At 40.4% G+C, this 18,307-nt stretch overlaps 1 protein-coding gene across 17 annotated transcripts in view; it reads left to right on the top strand.

The window, feature by feature from the left end:
* Positions 1-18,307, top strand: part of CAMTA1 (calmodulin binding transcription activator 1) — a 986,830-nt gene that overhangs the window by 18,768 nt on the left and 949,755 nt on the right. For 14 of the 17 annotated variants that reach the window (XR_010132531.1, XR_008678610.2, XM_031010092.3 and 11 more), the window contains exon 2: positions 15,858-15,927. The exons of the other annotated variants lie outside the window; for them this stretch is intronic. Coding sequence is in view for 12 of the 14 variants with exons in the window: in XM_031010092.3 (XP_030865952.3) it covers positions 15,858-15,927 (70 nt within the window). In the remaining 2 variants the exon portion in view is untranslated. The remainder of the gene's footprint in view (positions 1-15,857; positions 15,928-18,307) is intronic. 17 annotated transcript variants of the gene reach the window in all.

Raw genomic sequence — 18,307 nt, 5'->3', positions numbered from 1 at the left:
ATTCATATATTGTAAAATTAACCCTTTTAAAATATATAATTGAGTGGGTTTTCTTTTGTATATTTACATGTTTTGTGCAACTGTCCCCACTCTCTAATTCCACATTTTTGTCACTCCAAAAAGAAAGTCTGTACCCATTAGCAGCCACTCCCTGTTGCCTCCTCCTCCCGGCCCTAGTCAATTACTAATTTGCTTTATTTCTTTATGCATATTTATGCCTAGTCTGAACATTTCATATAAATAGAATCATGTAGTGTTTGTCCTTTTGTGACTTGACTGGCTTATTTTTCCCTTAGCATAATGTTTTCAAGGTTTTTATCTATGTTGTATGTAGCATGTACTGTTACTTCATCCCTTTTTTAAAATTAAAAATTTTAAATTTAATATAATAGAGATGGGGGTCTCGCCATGTTGCCAGGCTGGTCTTGAACTCCTGGGCTCAAGTGATCCTTCTGCCTCGGACTCCCAAGTGCTGGGATTACAGGTGTAAACCACTACACCTGGCCACTTCACTCCTTTTATTTTTGAATAATCCTCTGTTGTATGGATATATACCACATTTTGTTTATCCATTCACCAGTTAATAGACATTTGAGTTATTCCACTTTTTGGCTATTAAGAAAAATGCTGCTGTGAACATTTGTGTACAAGCTTTTATATGGACGTATGTTTTCATTTCTGTTGGAAAGATAGCTAGGAGTGGAATTGTGGTGTCATAGTTAACTCTGTTTAACTTTTTGAGGAACTGTTTTCCAAACTCTTCCAGAGTGGTTAGATCATATTACATTCCCACCAGCAAGTATGAGAGTTGTAATTTCTCCACATTCTTGCAAACACTTGTTATTGTCCATCTTTTTGATTATAGCCATTCTTGTAGATGGGAAGTGGTATATTATTGTGGTTTTGATTTGCATTTCCCTAGTGACTAATGATGTTGAGCATCTGTTCATGAGCTTATTAGCCATTTGTATGTCTGCTTTGACAAATGTCTATTCAAATCCTCTTCCATTTTTGAATTGAGTCAATTGAATTTTTGCTGTTCAGTTGTAGGAATTCTTTATATGTGTTCTAGATATCAGTCCCTTATCAGATATGTGATTTCAAATGTATGATTGACATGTGATATGTGATTTTTCTCTGATTCTGTGTGGGTTGTCTTTTCGCTTTTGTTTTTTGAGAGAGGGTCTCATTCTGTCACCCAGGCAGGAGTGTAGTGATGCAGTCATGTCTCCCTGCAGTCTTTCCTGCCTAGGCTTAAGCGGTCCTCCCACCTTAGTCTCCTGAGCAGCTGGGACTACAGGGGGGCACCACTGGTCTGGCTAATTTAGAAATTTTTTAATAGAAACGGAGTCTCTATATTATATTATGCCCAGGCTGGTCTTGAACTCCTGGGCTCAAGTGATCCTCCTGCCTTGGCCTCCCAAAATGCTGGGATTACAAGTATGAGCTGCTGTGCTGGCCTTTACTTTCTTGATAGTGTCCTTTGAAGAACAGAAGTTTTAAATTTGATTGTGTCCCATTTATCTGTTTTTTTGTTTTTTGTTTTTTTTTGGTCACTTATGCTTTTGGTATCATAATAAGAAACCATTGTCATATCCAAGGTCGTGAAGGTTTACACCTGTGTTTTTTTGTTAGAGTTCTGTAGTTTTAGCTCTGACATTTAGTTCTCTGATAGATCTTCAGTTAATTTTTGTATGCAGTGTGAGGTAGGCTTCCAGCTTCATTTTTTTGCATGTGGATATTCAGTTGTCCTAGCCCATTTGTTGAAAAGACCATTCTTTCCTCACTGAAGTGTCTTGGCACCCCTGTTGAAAATCAACTGACTATAAATCTGTGGGTTTATTTTTAGAGTCTTGATTCTATTCCATTGATCTATATGTCTATCTTTGTGCCATTACCACAATGTCTTGATTCTGTAGCTTTGTAGTAAGTTTTGAAATCAGGAACTGTCAGTCCTTTAACTCTGTTCTTCTTTTTCAAGATTGTTATGGCTGTGCTAGCTCCCTTGTATTTCCGTATGAATATTAGGATCAGCTTGTTAGTTTCCACAGAAGAAACAACTGAGATATAATGGGGATTATATTCAATCTGAGGATCTATTTGGGGAGTTTAAATTCATTTTATGGATTTGCTGTATGCTTAGGAAGTCCTGGCTAACTCAGGCACCCAAGCATCTTGCCTTAAAAACACAAAATTTTGTTTTAATTTATTGATGTAGTAGGCTGCCTTGGTGAAACACTGTAATTCACTGTTAGACTGGAATTGGACTTTTCAGGTTCTAAGAGAGCAAACAGCTCTTCCACATAGCGTGTAGGTTGACTTCCTGTAGTAAATGTTTTTTTGATGTGAAAGTTTGCTGATACCTTGCATGTTTTAAAAAAAATGTGGTATTCTGGTTAATATACATTCTGGTTAATAGAGAACTAGCAGATTACATATATGAATATTTATCAAAGAGTTAGGATATGTTACAATAAAATGGTGACATTAACATTTATATAATTATTATTACTGGAGGAATCAGAAGATATTTTAGGACCTTGTAGTCCCACAGGGGCCACGTGAACATTGGTTATTGTTATACTTTTAAGTCACTTCATTTACTCAACAAATAACAAAGTGCCTATCTGTGCCAGGCACAAGGAAGGACAGACCCAGTCTCTGTCCTTATGGGGCTAAGGGGGAGACGGACATTAATCAAGATGCCATATGAAATTTCAGCTGGGACTCAGTGCTGTGAAGGTGCGTGCAATATGTCATAAAGGGATTTGACTAATCTGCAAGGTTGGGGGAGGCTTCTTGAGAGCTCTGGAGGAAAATGGGAATTAATTGTGGGAAGAATTAAGGAGAAAAGTTCCAGGTAATTGGGTGAGTTTGTTAGTGAGTTGTGTGGAGATACTCTGGTTATAGCCTGTTTATCACTTTTGGGAAAGAGTATCTGAATACTTGGCTCTGGCCTTTACTCTGTCCCTTAAATGCCTTGTGGCTGAGCAGGTACTCTTTCTGAGCTTGTTCACATACTGTTTTTTAAATTTCTGTAGCCATTTTTATTTACAGATACTTACATGAAAACATACAGAAATGTAGGCTTTTGGTTGATTGTTTTCATATAATTAAAAAATCATTCACTTTGGGAGGCCGAGGCGGGTGGATCATGAGGTCAGGAGATCGAGACCATCCTGGCTAACATGGTGAAACCCCGTCTCTACTAAAAATACAAAAAATTAGCCGAGCGTGGTGGCACGTGCCTGTAGTCTCAGCTACTTGGGAGGCTGAGGCAGGAGAATCGCTTGAATCCAGGAGGCGGAGGTTGCAGTGAGCTGAGATCGTGCCACTGCACTTCAGCCTGGAGGACAGAGCAAGACTCCATCTCAAAAAAAAAAAAAAAAAAAAAAAAAAAAAATTATTTCTTTCTGACCTTCCATGGTTAGCTATTTAGAACTGCTTTAGTGGTAAATTGAATACTTTTCTGAACATTTTTCCTAGACTTTGAAATTAGGAGTCATTTCTGTTTACACATACTTCAGAAGCCTGTCAGGGACAGAGTCTATAGTGACAGAAGTCTGTAGGGAAGCAGATATGGATGTAAGTGATTCAAGACAGGTCATAATGCTTTAATAAGGCTCTGGAAGGGAAGATGGAAAGACTTCCGGGAGGAGGTGGAATTTGACCTGAAATCATTGACAGGCAAACATGGTAGTTGGAGGAGAAATTCCAAGCAGAGGAAATGGAACAGAGGCATAGAGCCAGGAGAGTACAGGGAGTGGGTGGAATTCATGTGCATATGGGTAGGTAAGCCTCGGAAAGTAGGTAGGGGTCATGTTGTTAGGGGCCTGAAAGTCAGACCGAAGAATCTGGATTTAATTCTCTGCTCAGGAGAGGCTTTTAGAAGTTTTTTTTTTTTAGTAGAGGAATGGAATTGATTGGATAAAGTCGATTCTCCTGAAACAGGTGCTAATAAGGGCCACCTAGTTACTTCTCCAGCTTCCTCTCTACAGTCACGTTACATTTTTTAGACTCTGATTGTTCCAAGGTCCCACAGTGTCTGGTGGTTTTAGGCCTCCCACATTGCTGTTGCCTTGATTTAGAAGTTGCACCTGCCTCAGGAACACAAGCACACACGCTCACCCATGCTCTTGCTGACTTTCTGTGTCTTCTGTGTTTCAGCTTAAATGAAACTTCCAATAGGAGAAGCCTTCTTGACCTTGCCCCTCTTTTCAGATTGGATCGGATGCCCTTCCTGTGTGCACCATAGCACTACGTGGTTTTCCTAGTCATGGCACATTTTAGTTTGCATTGGAGTTGCTTGTTTACTTCTCTTTCTCTCTCAATTAGATGTGCATTTCTGGAGGTAAGAGGCTTGAGTACCTAGACTTAGTAAATGCTTGTTGGCTGAATGAATGAATGAAGGAATGAGCAAATAGGAAGGACTAGAGTCGGGAGAAAATCACTTCTGGCAAGAGTTGTCTGTAGAATTGGGGTGAGGAAAGAGCTTGCGTGGCTGAGGAGTGTGTGTGTCACACACACATGCAATTTTGTGACTGACTGAATGTGGGCCTTGAGGGAAGGTGACTCCTAGGTTTTGAACCATAACTGGGGATATAGTGAGGCCAGACTGAGATAGGGAAGACAAGGCAGGTATATTTGGGGAGAATGGCTGCAAAGGTACCACTGTTTTTCTTCTTCTTCTTCTTTTTCTTTTTCTTTTTTTGAGATGGAGTTTCACTCTTGTCACCCAGGCTGCAGTGCAGTGGCACGGTCTCAGCTCACTGCAACATCCACCTCTCAGGTTCAAGCAGTTCTCCTGCCTCAGCCTCCCGAGTAGCTGGGATTACAGGCACTCACCACCATGCCTGGCTAATTTTCGTATTTTTAGTAGAGACGGGGTTTCACCATGTTGGCCAGGCTGGTCTTGAACTCCTGACCTCAGGTGATCCGTTCACCTTGACCTCCCAAAGTGCTAGGATTACAGGCGTGAGCCACCGCGCCTGGCCGGTATCACTGTTTTTAAGGCGTCATTGGGTAGCTTTAGAATGTGTATATACAGCGTGACATTGGAGATGTGGGTCAAAGATCAGGGAGTCATTCATATCACCCTGCTTTTTTTCTTCATTGTTCTTCCAGAGGGCAAGGGAGGGAGCCTTGGTGCTGGAGTCCTTAGAGGTCAGCCCCCTGGGCATGTGGCTGGGAGAGAAGGGCCGTGAGGAGGTCTGGAGGGGCAGATGCAGCGGCAGCAGCACAGCACAAAAGGTACAGACAGTACCTATGGTTGAATGAGTGAATGAATCAGTTCAAAACAATTAGAAGTCACAGTTGTGAGTGAGATTGGAAGGGGAGCAGAGAAGGGGCCTGAGGGCGGAAATGTGATGAATGCTTACATTTTAATGCCACCAGAGGGGAGAGAACCAGTAGAGGCTGAGAAAGAATGGTCGGAGAGGTAATGGAACAAGCAGAATATGAATTCAGGGTTGCTGAATGTGGAGGGTTGAAAGGAGGTTGTCAGTCGTAATGCTGCAGAGTTGAGTAGACGGAAGACTAAGGAAGGGTATTGGTTTTGTCAATTCGATAATGAGAGAATAAAGGAGTAGAGATAGGGTGGATAATTATTTCAGAACCGTGGTGGCATATACAGAGTACTGGTAGAAATGATGGTGAAATGATTGATCCAGTCCAAGATGAGAAAAGAAACCACTGTGGCCTGATGGGCTGTGAGTGTATTAGTTATCTATTGCTGCTGTAACCAATCATCACAAACCCAGTGGCTTCAAACAGCCCAGGGTGGAATCTGCTGGTTCCCGTGGGTCAGGCATTTGGGCAGGGCAGGGCCGGGTCTGCTGGATTGGGACTGCTGAACTGTGCTCGAGGTGCTGGCCAGGGCTGGGCTCACCTTGGAAACCTCTGGTAGGGGAGGATCCACTTCCAGGCTCCCTTGGCCATTTGAAGGACTCCTTTCTTTGGGCTGTTGGGCTGAGGGCTCAGCTTCTCGCCAGCTGTCGGCCCGAGGCTACCCTCAATTCCTGCCCCAGGGGCCTCTGCAACACCATAGCTTGCTTCATCAGAGCCAGGAGGGACAGTCTCTAGCAAGACAGAAGTCACAGTCTGCCCATTACCTTTGCCATGTTCTGCTGATTAGAAGCAACTTGCTAGGTCCAGCCCACACTCTGGGGGAGGGGGTTACACAAAGCTGTTAACATTGGCTGGGCGCGGTGGCTCATGCCTGTAATCCCAGCACTTTGGGAGGCTGAGGCAGGCAGATCATGAGGTCAGGAGATCGAGACCATCTGGCTAACACGGTGAAATCCCATCTCTACTAAAAATACAAAAAATTAGCCGGGCGTGGTGGCAGGCACCTGTAGTCCCAGCTACTCCGGAGGCTGAGGCAGGAGAATGGCGTGAACCCGGAGGCGGAGCTTGCAGTGAGCTGAGATGGCGCCACTGTACTCCAGTCTGGGTGACAGAGCGAGACTCCGTTTCAAAAAAAAAAGGTGTTAACATCAAGATGTGGGGATCATAGGAGGTCCATCATAAAGTTTGTCCTCCACTGTAGAGGGGCGGTGACGGGATTAGAAGGCATTATAACAGTTCTTCAGGTGAGGCCTTGGAGGATGCAGATGGAAGAACGGGAGCTTTCAGAGGCAGAAGTTTTGGAAGTGCAGTTCCAGTTGAAAGTTGGGATAGTCAGGTGGTGACGCTTCTCAGGAGGCCTTCTGTGCCCTTTGTCTTCATGTGCCTTCTATGTGCTCTCTCCTGTTAGACAAATGAACATTCTGTGTTACAGTTGCCACCGATAAATCCATCTGTCTGGCTAAAATGGAGTTATTTACCAGTGAATTCCTGGCCAGTGGAGGTATCTGCCCTCTTGCCTTATGGTTTTGTTGAGGATCAAATGAGGTAATTCATATGAAGTGTTTTATAGACTACAAAGTAATATGCAAACAAAAGGTATTAAACGGTGCTACCTTTTTCTCTATGTTAAGTAGAACCCATGGAATTTAACTTACATTTTCCTTAATAACTTGGGTTCGTTATGTTGTATGTAGCTTATTAAACTGGGCTTTATTTAACACTGTGATTTGGGTTTTTTGAGTAGAGAGTTTACTTTTATGATAAATGACCCCAAACTGCTATACCTTTCAAATCCTTGTGTCCGATTTTTATTGTTTAAAAAAACAATCTCACCTTGCTGTTGCCTGTCACTCTTTTGCTTCTGTGTGTCAGTTTTGAGCTACATTTTTTCCCCTCCGATTTGTTGTTTCTGATCTCTGGGCTTGGCACCCTGATAATTAAGCATATTAGAGCTGTGAGTAGTTTTATAGTAGTCAAGCTACGAATGTGGGTCGGAGAAACTCTTCTCACAGTGGAGTACATAAGCTTTTGTGCATGGACTTCGTAAAATTCACTTTTGGCCTTCAGAGTGTTCTTGGCTTCCTTCCTAGTTCTGGCTGTGTTCGGATTAAGGGAGGTTCCCAGATAGCTGACCTCCATTCCGGGGCTGTGGCTGCCATTTTCTTGGTGTCCACCTCATTGCTCTGTTACGAGAAACAGTGTCATTCTCTTCTTTAGTTTTGATGAGGTTTTAGTTCTTTGGGCAGTAGCAAGTAGTGATAGGTGATGGTGGTCTGTGGTTCATGGACCAAAAAATGTTTGAGAGGCATGGAGGATCTTTAGACAAGATCAGCTTCTAGGTGTATGTGGTAGCATTCTGTTCCACCGCTCTCTTCTCCTTCAGGATGTCTCCCTCCCAGCTAACCTGCTCGGTGTTCCTCAGTGGGAGCGTTTGCCTTAGCTTTCTCTCAGAGCATCGTCCTTACTTTTTCTGCCCACATTTTTGCATTGCTGCTTTGTGGAGAAGCATTGCTGCATTATTAGGGAGAGAACCGTGTTTTCTTGTGAAAATCACACAGTAGAATGGGAGAACTGGTCTGGTTCTAATTCTGCCCCGTCCTAGCTTGTGGCCTTTGCCCAGTGCCTTGTTACCCATGTCTTGGTGTCTCCATTTCTAGAATAGGCTTAATGTGTGCTTTGCTACCTTTTAGGATCGAAATAAGATTTTATATATGAAAATGCTTGTTATACGTACATAATATTGAATAGAATGCCTAGTTTGTTGGGTTGATTTTGTTGATACTTTACAATGCTCTGAGGAGTTAAACAAAATTATCATTAGTATGAGTAACAATAAGTACTACTGAAACAATATCATTTTAAATTTTATACAGTTTTTTTTACTGAATGTATTCTGGTTGAATCTATTTGTACAAATGTGGACATTTAGTAAGTGCTCTTTGATTATTTTCAGACTTTGAGTATACTGGCTTCCAAGCCAAATTAAATTTATGAAAATTCTAATGATACTGTGATTCATATCTAGAAAGAATAATTAAAAAAAACTGTAAAATCACTTTAAACATGCTTTACGTGCATCTCTGGTAATAGAGAATCAATTAATCTGATTTCTCAGGCCATAAATCTGGCTTGATATATTGTAATATTAGTTCCTGTGTCAGCCTCTTAGAACTTGAACTGTTTTGTAGTCTGTTCAAGCTACTTGTTTGCTTTTGAACTCAATTCTAGGTGTTGAACTCAATTTGAGAGCCTAAAATGGTTTGTGCCCCAATTACCTTAGAGGTTACTGTTTCATTTTTTTATTTAGCCTGCCCCAGGAGTAGGAAGTCGGCTACCTACCAGACTTTTTCCTTTTAACTTGACTGTATACTTTAATTTTTGTCTCTATCCCATGGGGGAGTTGTGAGGGTTATTATAGTATAGTAGCACTTAATGGCATATTTTAAACTTCTTGAAAAGTGGTAATATGTGAGCACATAATATTTTTGTACTGTAGCACATAATTTTTTCCCACACTAACCTTTTGTGGTTCAGAAAAAGAATAAAGTTACTTGGGCTTGGGGTACATGTTGAATTGCCCATCTCATAAAATCGTTAACCTGATTTTAGGGAGTGTCTCTGAAACATGTCTTTTGACAGACCTTGTGCTGTTTTTTATTTATTATTAATAAATTGATATTTCATTTATTATTAATAAATTAATGCTAATTAAATAATTGTGCTCTGGCCCCCAGTTTTAGTTTGGTTTTCTTGGTATCTGTGAAAACTGTTGAGTATTCCCCCTGCTCCTCTTAAGTTTTTTTTTTTTGTTTTTAAGCAGGTTTAAAGTAGCTTTTATCATATTGCTTGATTTCTCAAATGAATAGAGGGATAAGGTTCCTTTCTTTAAAAATATCTGCAACATTGCTGGACTGAGAGGTCGTATTTACAGTTTTTTCTTTTTAAAAAATTTTTTTAGAGGTGGGGTCCTGCTCTGTTGTCCAGGCTGGAGTGCAGTGGCACAGCTCACAGCTCACTGCAGCCTTGAACTCCTGGGCTCAAACAGTCCTCCCGCCTCAGCCTCCCAGGTAGCTGGGACTACAGGTTCGAGCCACTGCTTGTTCAGTCTCTTGCTTTTGTCTCAGTGGCACAGTACCAAGACATAGCAAATCAAAGTGACCAAGAGGATGAGTGGCAATTCGGTGGCCTTATAGGAAGAGATGTGCTTGAAAACGACAGGCTTTTAGTAAATTCCACCACCATCACCAGGACGAGAGACGGGACCATTTTTCCTTTCCTTAAACTTAGGGGCTGGTTATTAATTTATGAATTCTATAAGTAATTTGAGCTTGTGTTATGTACCAGACATTGTATTAAGTATTACCAGAGATACTGGGAAGAACAAGCCAGACATCCTTTCAAGGATGCATTTGATAAAATCTCATTTTGAGTATGTTAGGAAAATATTTATTGGAGAAGGAAACCTCCTAGATTGGTTTTAGATCCCGAATGGCCTTAGGGATTGAAAATGGAGTTGTAGGTTAGCAGAGGACATTTCTGAAAGGAGTAACTATTTTGTAATTAAAAAGCAGTTTACAGAAGATACTGTGGCAGAGACTGCTAGCTAATCATGAAACCCATCTCCTTCTCTTCCTCCTCTTCCTGGGCATTTTCCAGTCCCCCTTGGAATTGTGACCAAATTCTAGCCAGTGGGGTGAGAGCAACGAAGTGTGCCACTTCCAGACTTGGCCCCTGAAACTCTTGAGGCATGGGTATCATGCCTTTTCCTTATCTGGCTTGATGCAGAGGGCCTAGTGACCTAGAAAGTCTTCTGCCACAAGGTAGAAGGAGCACAGGCAGCAGAGCCACTGCTGCGAGAACAGTCTGCCCACCAGGAGCACCTGTTTTGGACTTTACCTGAGCAAGAAGTGAACATTTTTGGTATTTGAGCCATTATACAGTTAGCCTCCCTAACCGTCTAGGCACGATGCCTAGGATGCTAAGCAAAACTGGACTGAGAGGTCGTATTTACAGTTTTTTCTTTTTAAAAAATAGTAAAGGTGCTAAGTAGTAAAGGTGCTAAGATTCAGGCGCGGCTTTAATTCTGTGGAGACCTAAATATTCTTTGTCTTTATTTCAAAGAACAGTAAATACACTTTTCATTATGCTGTTTCTCTGTTCCAAAGCCTGTAATCACTTCTTACTATATAGCATCTTGTTTCATTAATCCATCTTCCAAAAACTCTAATATATGTATATATTATCCATATACAATGAATGTGCCTGTGTGTAACATCCTGATCTAGGTTCTCTGAATGGAGACAAAATGAATAAAACATAGTCCATGGCTTCAAAGAGTTTCTGCTTGATAGCCAGGTAGTTACTGAATTTCCATACTGCTATCATCTGTCCCTTGTTTTAACCTTTAAGTCATATATTATTTTTTCATTACATTTTTTAAAAGTATTGTTTCAATTAGATAGTATACTTTTTGAAAACAGGGAATATATATTATAGAGCTCTGCATCTCTCCTCTTGGGTATTTCTATTTTTTTTTTTTTTTTTTGAGACGGGGTGTCACTCTGTTGCCTAGGCTGTAGTGCGGTAGTGCTGTCATGGCTCACTGCAACCTCGATCTCCCAGGCTCAAGCAATCCTGCTGCCTCAGCCTTCCATTTAGCTGGGACTGCAGGCACACAGTACCACACCTGGCTAATATTTTAATATTCGTAGAGACAGAGTCTCGCCATGTTGCCCAGGCTGGTATTGAACTCCTGGGCTTAAGCAGTCCTCTCGCCTTGGCCTTCCAAAGTGCTGGGATTACAGGTGTGAGCCATCATGCCCAGTCTTCTTGGGTACTTCCAGCAGAAACTGGGCACTATACTTGAGTAACCATCCCTAGAGTTTCTACTAATTATCTTGTGTGGATATTCTGGTATAGTTTTGTATTATGTACTAACAGATGAAAGTACTTTTTAAATCTTCTAGGAATTAGTGGAATTATGCTGTTGAGGAATGTTAGGATTGGAAGGATCTTTTATAGATCATTTATCTAATTCCCGATCTTTTAGGTTGATCATCTGGTTTCTGATACTCAAGGTGTGGCCATTAATTGCAGCATGGGTATCACCTGGGGGCTTGTTAGAGGCAGAATCTCAGGTTCTCCCTCAGACCTGTGAATCAGAACTTGCATTGAAAGAAGATCCTAAGATAACCCGCATGCACATTACATTTGGAGAAGTTCTGCTCAAGGTCAACTACTCATTTGACTCTTGAGAAAACTGGGGAAGTCAGAGAGTTGCCCAGAGTCGTACAACTGTTTATTTCAGTGGTTCTCAACCTTGGATACATCTTGGGATCACTTGGGGACCTTTAAAAAAATACTGAGGCCTGGGTCCCATCCTCAGACATTCTGACGTAATTGGTCTGGGCATCAGAGTTTTGGAGATTTCACTAGATGACTGGCTAAGGCTGAGAACCATTGATTTGATTAATGATGGAATCCAGGTTTCTTCATGCTCTAATCAAGTATTCCTTCCACTCCACCATGGCTGTACATTCAGAAACAATGAAAAACATCCTATCAAATTTTTACAGTAATGCACCACTCCATTTCATTTCCTTTATAGGAATTTACCGCTATTGGATAGTGTACCATTTACCATCTGTCTTCCCCCCACTAAAATGTATCTCCAAGAGGACAGGACCCTTGTCTGTCTTGTTCAGTGCTGTGTCCCAGCTCGTGAACAGTGTCTGGTACATGTTAGGTGCTCCTTTAATAGTTGTAGAACAAATGGAAGGAGCTACCATAAAGAAGGATGTGTTCTGTGAGAGGAAAACACAGGCTACTCTAAAGGTACCCTGTGGGCGAGAGGCTTCCTGAAGGGTGAGTGGTCTGAGTTGAAGTGCAGAGTCAGCGGGGGAGGTGCTTGAAGACCTGCTTCTGAGGAAGGACTTGAACCCAGATCTGACTTGAAAGCTTGTGCTTTTCCATTCCACTGTGTTGTCCTGTGGACAGAGCGGCTCACTGATTTGCCCGGACTTCTTAGCAGTGAGTGGTGGACTGGAACACACCACCGTGGCTCTGCAGGTGCTTAAGGCCAGCCCGCCTGCCTCTATGGCAGAGCCGCCCCAGTATTGCAGACAGGCGCCTAGAGGTAGATCAAAACACGAAGTTGTCCTGTGAAAGTTCCTGGCCCAGTGTTTGGCACAGGGGTATCTAGTACAAGGTAGCCCTTTCTTATCATGGAAGTTTTTTTGTGCTTTGGCTTGTTTTGAGGACCTATGGTTTTCAAAGATAGAATGACTTGATTTCAGTTTTAACTTTGGTTTCTTTCCTAGTTAACTATGGAGACTTCATTATGCAGTGCTGTGGAGAGAGTGTGATTGGTTTTTGTCTACGATATTTCTGTGTCACATGTTATTTTAGTGCCAAGTTCTTCCTGTTATTTCAGATATTCTGTCACTGATTTACTTATTGTCAGACTTTGAAGTTGGGTATAAAAATCCTTTTTTATGAAGCTATTCATTAGTGTGTCCCACTGAACCAAAGTGATTTTTAAAAACTTTTCACCTAAGACCATTGTTAAGATATCTCAAATGGTAATCTTATACCATCAGTTTTTGATAATAGGAAGCCAGGAAATGTTAAGCCTTGAATGTAAGACATTATTTTTAACATCGTAAAATTTCAAGTTTTAATTCAGAAACTAAATTAAAATGAGATATTACATTCATGTGATTAGTGGGCTGTTACTGGCGACTCTTAAAGATGTTACAAGAAGTCAGCGTGCTGCTGACTTTTCCCCTGTTGGAGATCTTCCCATGAACCACTTTTCCTAAGGTATGGTGATTCCATGCTCACAGTCATGGGTAGAAAGTAATGTTGGATTTTCCAAAGGATACATGAATTTCGAGCCTTGTCTAGTCTATAGGGTGACTCCTTGGACATGACTGTTACCACAGATGTTATCATAGTTAACTACTTTTTTGGTTTTTGTGTCAGGGTCTCATTCTGTCACCCAAGCTAGAGTGCAATAGCATGGTCATGGTTCACTTTAGGCTCAAATTCCTGGCTCAAGTGATCCTCCCACCTCAGTCTCTTGAGTAGCTGGGGTTACAGGCGTGAGCCACTGTGCCTAGCTCAGTATACTACTATTGCTTAAATTGGAGAGGGAAACAGTCCTAGAACAAGAGTTTTACAGAAATAGAAAAGAATTAAGGAGCTCATGGTTATCCTGGTAGCTAGGAGTCACATTATAGAGAAAGACTTTATTTATATGGACCCTGAAAACAATTTGACTTCTGAAGCACTTGATCATGGGCATAAGGGAGAGGAAAATTAATAATTCTTGGAAGTCAACTTTAGTCAGATTGCAACATTTTTTGGCATAAAAAACTCAGGCGCGGTGGGTCACGCCTGTAATTCCAGCATTTTGGGAGGCCAAGGCTGGCAGATCATTTGAGGTCAGGAGTTCGAGACCAGCCTGGCCAATATGGTGAAACCCCATCTCTACTAACAATACACAAATTAGCCAGGCGTGGTGGCGGACACCTGTAATCCCAGCTACTCAGGAGGCTGAGGCAGGAGAATCACTTGAACCTGGGAGGCAGAGGTTGCACTGAGCTGAGATCCCACGACTACACTCCAGTCTGGGCAACAGAGTGAGACTCCGTCTCAAAACAAACAAACAAACAAATAAACTCAACAACAAATAAATAACTCAGGCAATCCTGTTTGTTCTTAGAAAATGTTAACATTGTTAAAGCTCACCCTCATTAACCATGGTAACAATAGTGTTTTGTATTTGGGTGGTACCTTTGAATTGAAAGCACTTGGGTATGTATTACCTAATCCTCCTCCTGCCTCAGAGAGAGGAGAGAGAAGTATCCACCCTCCCTTTTTGGATGAGGTAGTACAGAGAGGTTGAATTACTTTCCTAAGGACAGCTAGTAAATGTTAGAACTGAACTCTTTATATTTTATTTTATTTTATTTTAATTAATTAATTTTTCGAGACAGGGTTTCACTCTGTCATCCAGGCTGGAGTGCAGTGGCGTGATCATGGCTCACTGCAGCCTCAACTTCCCGGATTCCAGCAATCCTCCTACCTCAGTCCCCCCAGGTATCTGGGACCACAGGTGTGTGCCACCATGCCTGGCTAATTTTTGTATTTTTGGTAGAGGTGAGGTTTTGCCATGTTATCCAGGCTGGTCTTTAACTCCTAAGCTCAAATAATCCACCCGCCTTGGCTCTGCAAAGTGTTGGGATTACAGGCATGAGCCACCAAATTTATTTATTTATTTATTATTATTTTTAAGATGAGGCCTTGTTCTGTTGCCCAGGCTGGAGCAGGAGTGTAGTGGTGTTATCATGGTTCACTGCAGCCTTTAAAGTCCTGGGCTCAAGCGATCTTCCTACCACAGCCTCCTGAGTAGCTGAGACTACAGGCACAAGCCACCATGCCTGGTAGCTTTTAAATATAAAAAATATAAAATGTTGAGGGTGGTTGTTGAACTTGTAAACTATCTTTGGTTTTCTAAGTGTATAAATATGTGGTTTATAATGTAGGATGAATAATCTAAAATTTTATTTAATACTGCAACCAAACAAAAAAGATATTTTTAGGACTGAAAATAATTGGCCGTCAATATTCAAAAAATTTTCTTTTTTTTTTTTTTTTAAAGTTACCGTTGTGTAGGTTTTATGTGAAATCTTTAATTTTATCTGAGTGAAGCAGCCTGAGAGCCAGAGACCTTGTTTCTTTCCTGTTAACGGAATTCCCCTTGACTTACTTCCCATGCCATAATACTAGTTGGCGCTCTGCACATTTTTTGGGTGAGTCGGGTGTTGGGTTTATTGTTGGGAAATGGTTAAAAATGTTGTTGGTGTTGACTGAGCTTCAAAATGAATATGACATTGGTTCTTAACAAAAATTTCCTCTATGTACAGCACACATACTTCCCATTTAAACAAATTACACAAGTTATGCATGTTCATCAGCACAGACCTTTTCTCACATATGTATCTTAAATTTGGAAGCAGCCTTAAGCTTGCAGTGCAAAGAGTGGTTTCCCCCTGAGCCATTTGAGGATAAATTGCTGATAAGTTCCATCACTCTCGAATACTTGATCATGTACTTCCTACAAACAAGAACATTCTCCTCCATAACCACAAGAACAGTAATCACAACCAGGAAGTTAACACTGAGACATTCCTACTCTCCAGTCCTAAAGTCCTGTTGCTCCAGCAATGGCCTTTGTAGAAAAATATCTAATCAGAACCTTGGGTCATAACCGGTTGTCTCTTCAGTCTCTTAATACAGAAGAGTTTTCAGTCCTTTTAGACTTTCATGACCTTGACACTCTTGAGGATTGCAGGCGAGTCATTTTGTGGAATGTTCCTCGATTTGGATTTGTCTGATGTTTCCTCATGATTAGATTCAGGTTTTGCATCTTGGCAGGAATATCACAGAAGAGCCAGATTATATCTTTTTGAAAGATTAGTTTTACATTTTATTTTCTGTTTCCTTAGAGCGTTTCCCAAAGTGTATTCTGCGGAACTAGCACCTACTGTGTTCTCAACACCGTGCCACCTATAGAAGGTAGGATTTGAAAAAGCTTTTGACTTACAGGAAGGGGTGGGCTTGGCAGTGGCAGTAATTATCATCTAGTAGGGTGGAAACAGCCTTCAGCCCGGACTCAGAAGACCTGGGTTCTGCACTTAACTGCTGTGTGATCTTAGATGAGTTACTTAATCCTTCTGGGGTAGCAAAAAGAATGCTCTCCTCATAAAGTTTCTGTGGAGATGAAAAAAGGCAAAAGATTTAATCACACGGAGAAATCAAAGCACTTTACAAATGTTTGATACTAATACAACACTTCTGTAATTCTAGTGTCCAATACCAGGTGACTTAGAGTAGGAGCAGTGTGGTATTTTGGGAAAAGCCACAGGTCATGTTTGAATCCCAGTTGAGCCATTCAGCTGCTGTGGATCTTGGGCAAATTAATCTGAGCCTCATGTTCCTCCTCTGTAAAATGGGAGTAATTAAGCCCTTGTGTTTTATCATGAGGATTAAATGAAAGAGTGCCATGTAAGATCCTTTCTGGGTGCCTGATACACAGTAGAGTCCCACAAATGCTTACTCCCTAATAAATAATGGAAGATAGATTTACTTAATCACAGGTACCTCCAGTTGGAATTGAATGAAGTAGAGGAGGAGAGAATGTCCCAAAACCCAAATTGAAGTGATGGCTTACAGGGCTGCTGTGCCCTCACTTTATCTGTTCCCTCATACATATTTTTAGATTGAAAATGTAAATGTAGATAAACAGTGAGAAGTTTATTGAACCTGAGTTATGATTTGACCTAAGCCTGGACCCGAGATTTTGTAATATGATCAATAGGAAAAAGGTAAATCTGGGCTACCTAAAAATAGAAGCGGTAAGTTGATCATCACACAACTCTAAGAACAAGAAGGGGATTGTAAAATAGCAAAACTAATTATATTTTTCTACTTAAAAAGCTGTTAGTTTCTGTTTCTTTAACCTTTTAAAAATCTTTTGTAGAATTACTACTGGGTTTAATTCACTTTGGAGACTTTGGAAAAGAATAATGCAAAATCAGATCAATGTTTGGCACATAGTGCTTAATTAATATGTGTTTTGGATATATGGTGATTTGAAGGTCTTAGGTTAGTAATGGCTGTATTTGCTGCTGTGAGCATTATGCTGACTTGAATATAACAATATATGTTTATGTTTTCAGTTCCTATCCTACTAATTAAATCTAAGCACATAATAATTAGAGCTAAGCAGAAAATTGTAGGGCTTCCTTTTGATTTTGCTACTCCATGTTGTTGATCAAAGATATTCCCAATAAGATTTAGCAATTTGATACAGTTATACCAAACTGTTTGAACAGTTTGGTCTAGAGTTTGAAAGATTAATCGTAATCAACTTGAATGAATAACAGTGTTCGTCATTATTCATAGAACCAACATTATTTTTTATTATGAATCAAAGTAAAATGAATGTATCATTTCTAGGTTAGTTAATATAGTTATAATTTACCTTGGCAGAAGTCACAGAATTTTCGAAGGAAAAGGTCAAATACATTTCTTTGGATTTAAGTAAAGGATTTGGCAATGTGAATCTCATTTTTTTGAAACAAAACATGAAAACAGTAATTCTGCTTTTTGCCTAAGTGAATGAGCATTTTTTTTGCATTTTGGAAAGTTATATTATACTACACCTTGTAGGTTGACTAGAAAGGATGGTTCGTTCTTTAGAATTAGAGCTGTCAGCCAAGCAAATCATCTGTCATTTTCAAGAGCCTCACTAGTTATTTTTTTATTGTGAAGTAGGTTAGAAAATTATTTTGTAAAGTCTAATATCATACACATATATTTTGTTAGATAATGATAATGAAGTGTTTTACTGTCATTTGGTTGACACTCCCACTTTTCAGTGTCAAAGTTCAACTATTTGTATTGAATACTGAATAATGCAGTGGAAACCAGTATATGCCTTAATTTTACTGTTCACTCAAGATACTATTATTAGGATTTGAAAACTGGTGCATGTGTTTAGTTATTTTATCATTCTTAGTTATCCCAAAACATTGAAAAGCAGATTTTAATTTAAAAACAGATTTTTATGCAGTATAGCCATGTGAAGTGCTTTTCCAGTGTAAAACCAAAGTTTCTCTTTATCCCACTTCACCTGTAGAAACACTGAAATTTAAAAATACGAGTTTTAACATTTTGCCTATTTGAAATTCCAGTAATTCTTTTCTCAGTATTAAACTCGCAATCCTTATAACGTAGTAGGAAAATTTACCCATTGTTATGTTTCTTAAAAACATCCAGTTTATATTCAGCATGAACCTAAAATTCTGGAAATGGTACACTTTAAAAACTGATCAAGGGGAACCCACTGGCCAGTCATATTCCTGTTCCTTTTGACTCCGTGGCCACACCTCCG

This window comes from Gorilla gorilla, chromosome 1, assembly GCF_029281585.2.
Source record: "Gorilla gorilla gorilla isolate KB3781 chromosome 1, NHGRI_mGorGor1-v2.1_pri, whole genome shotgun sequence".
Classification (NCBI taxonomy): Eukaryota; Metazoa; Chordata; class Mammalia; order Primates; family Hominidae; genus Gorilla; species Gorilla gorilla.
The sequence above is the reverse complement of the archived record's forward strand: the minus strand, read 5'-3'. Positions and strand labels throughout refer to the sequence as shown.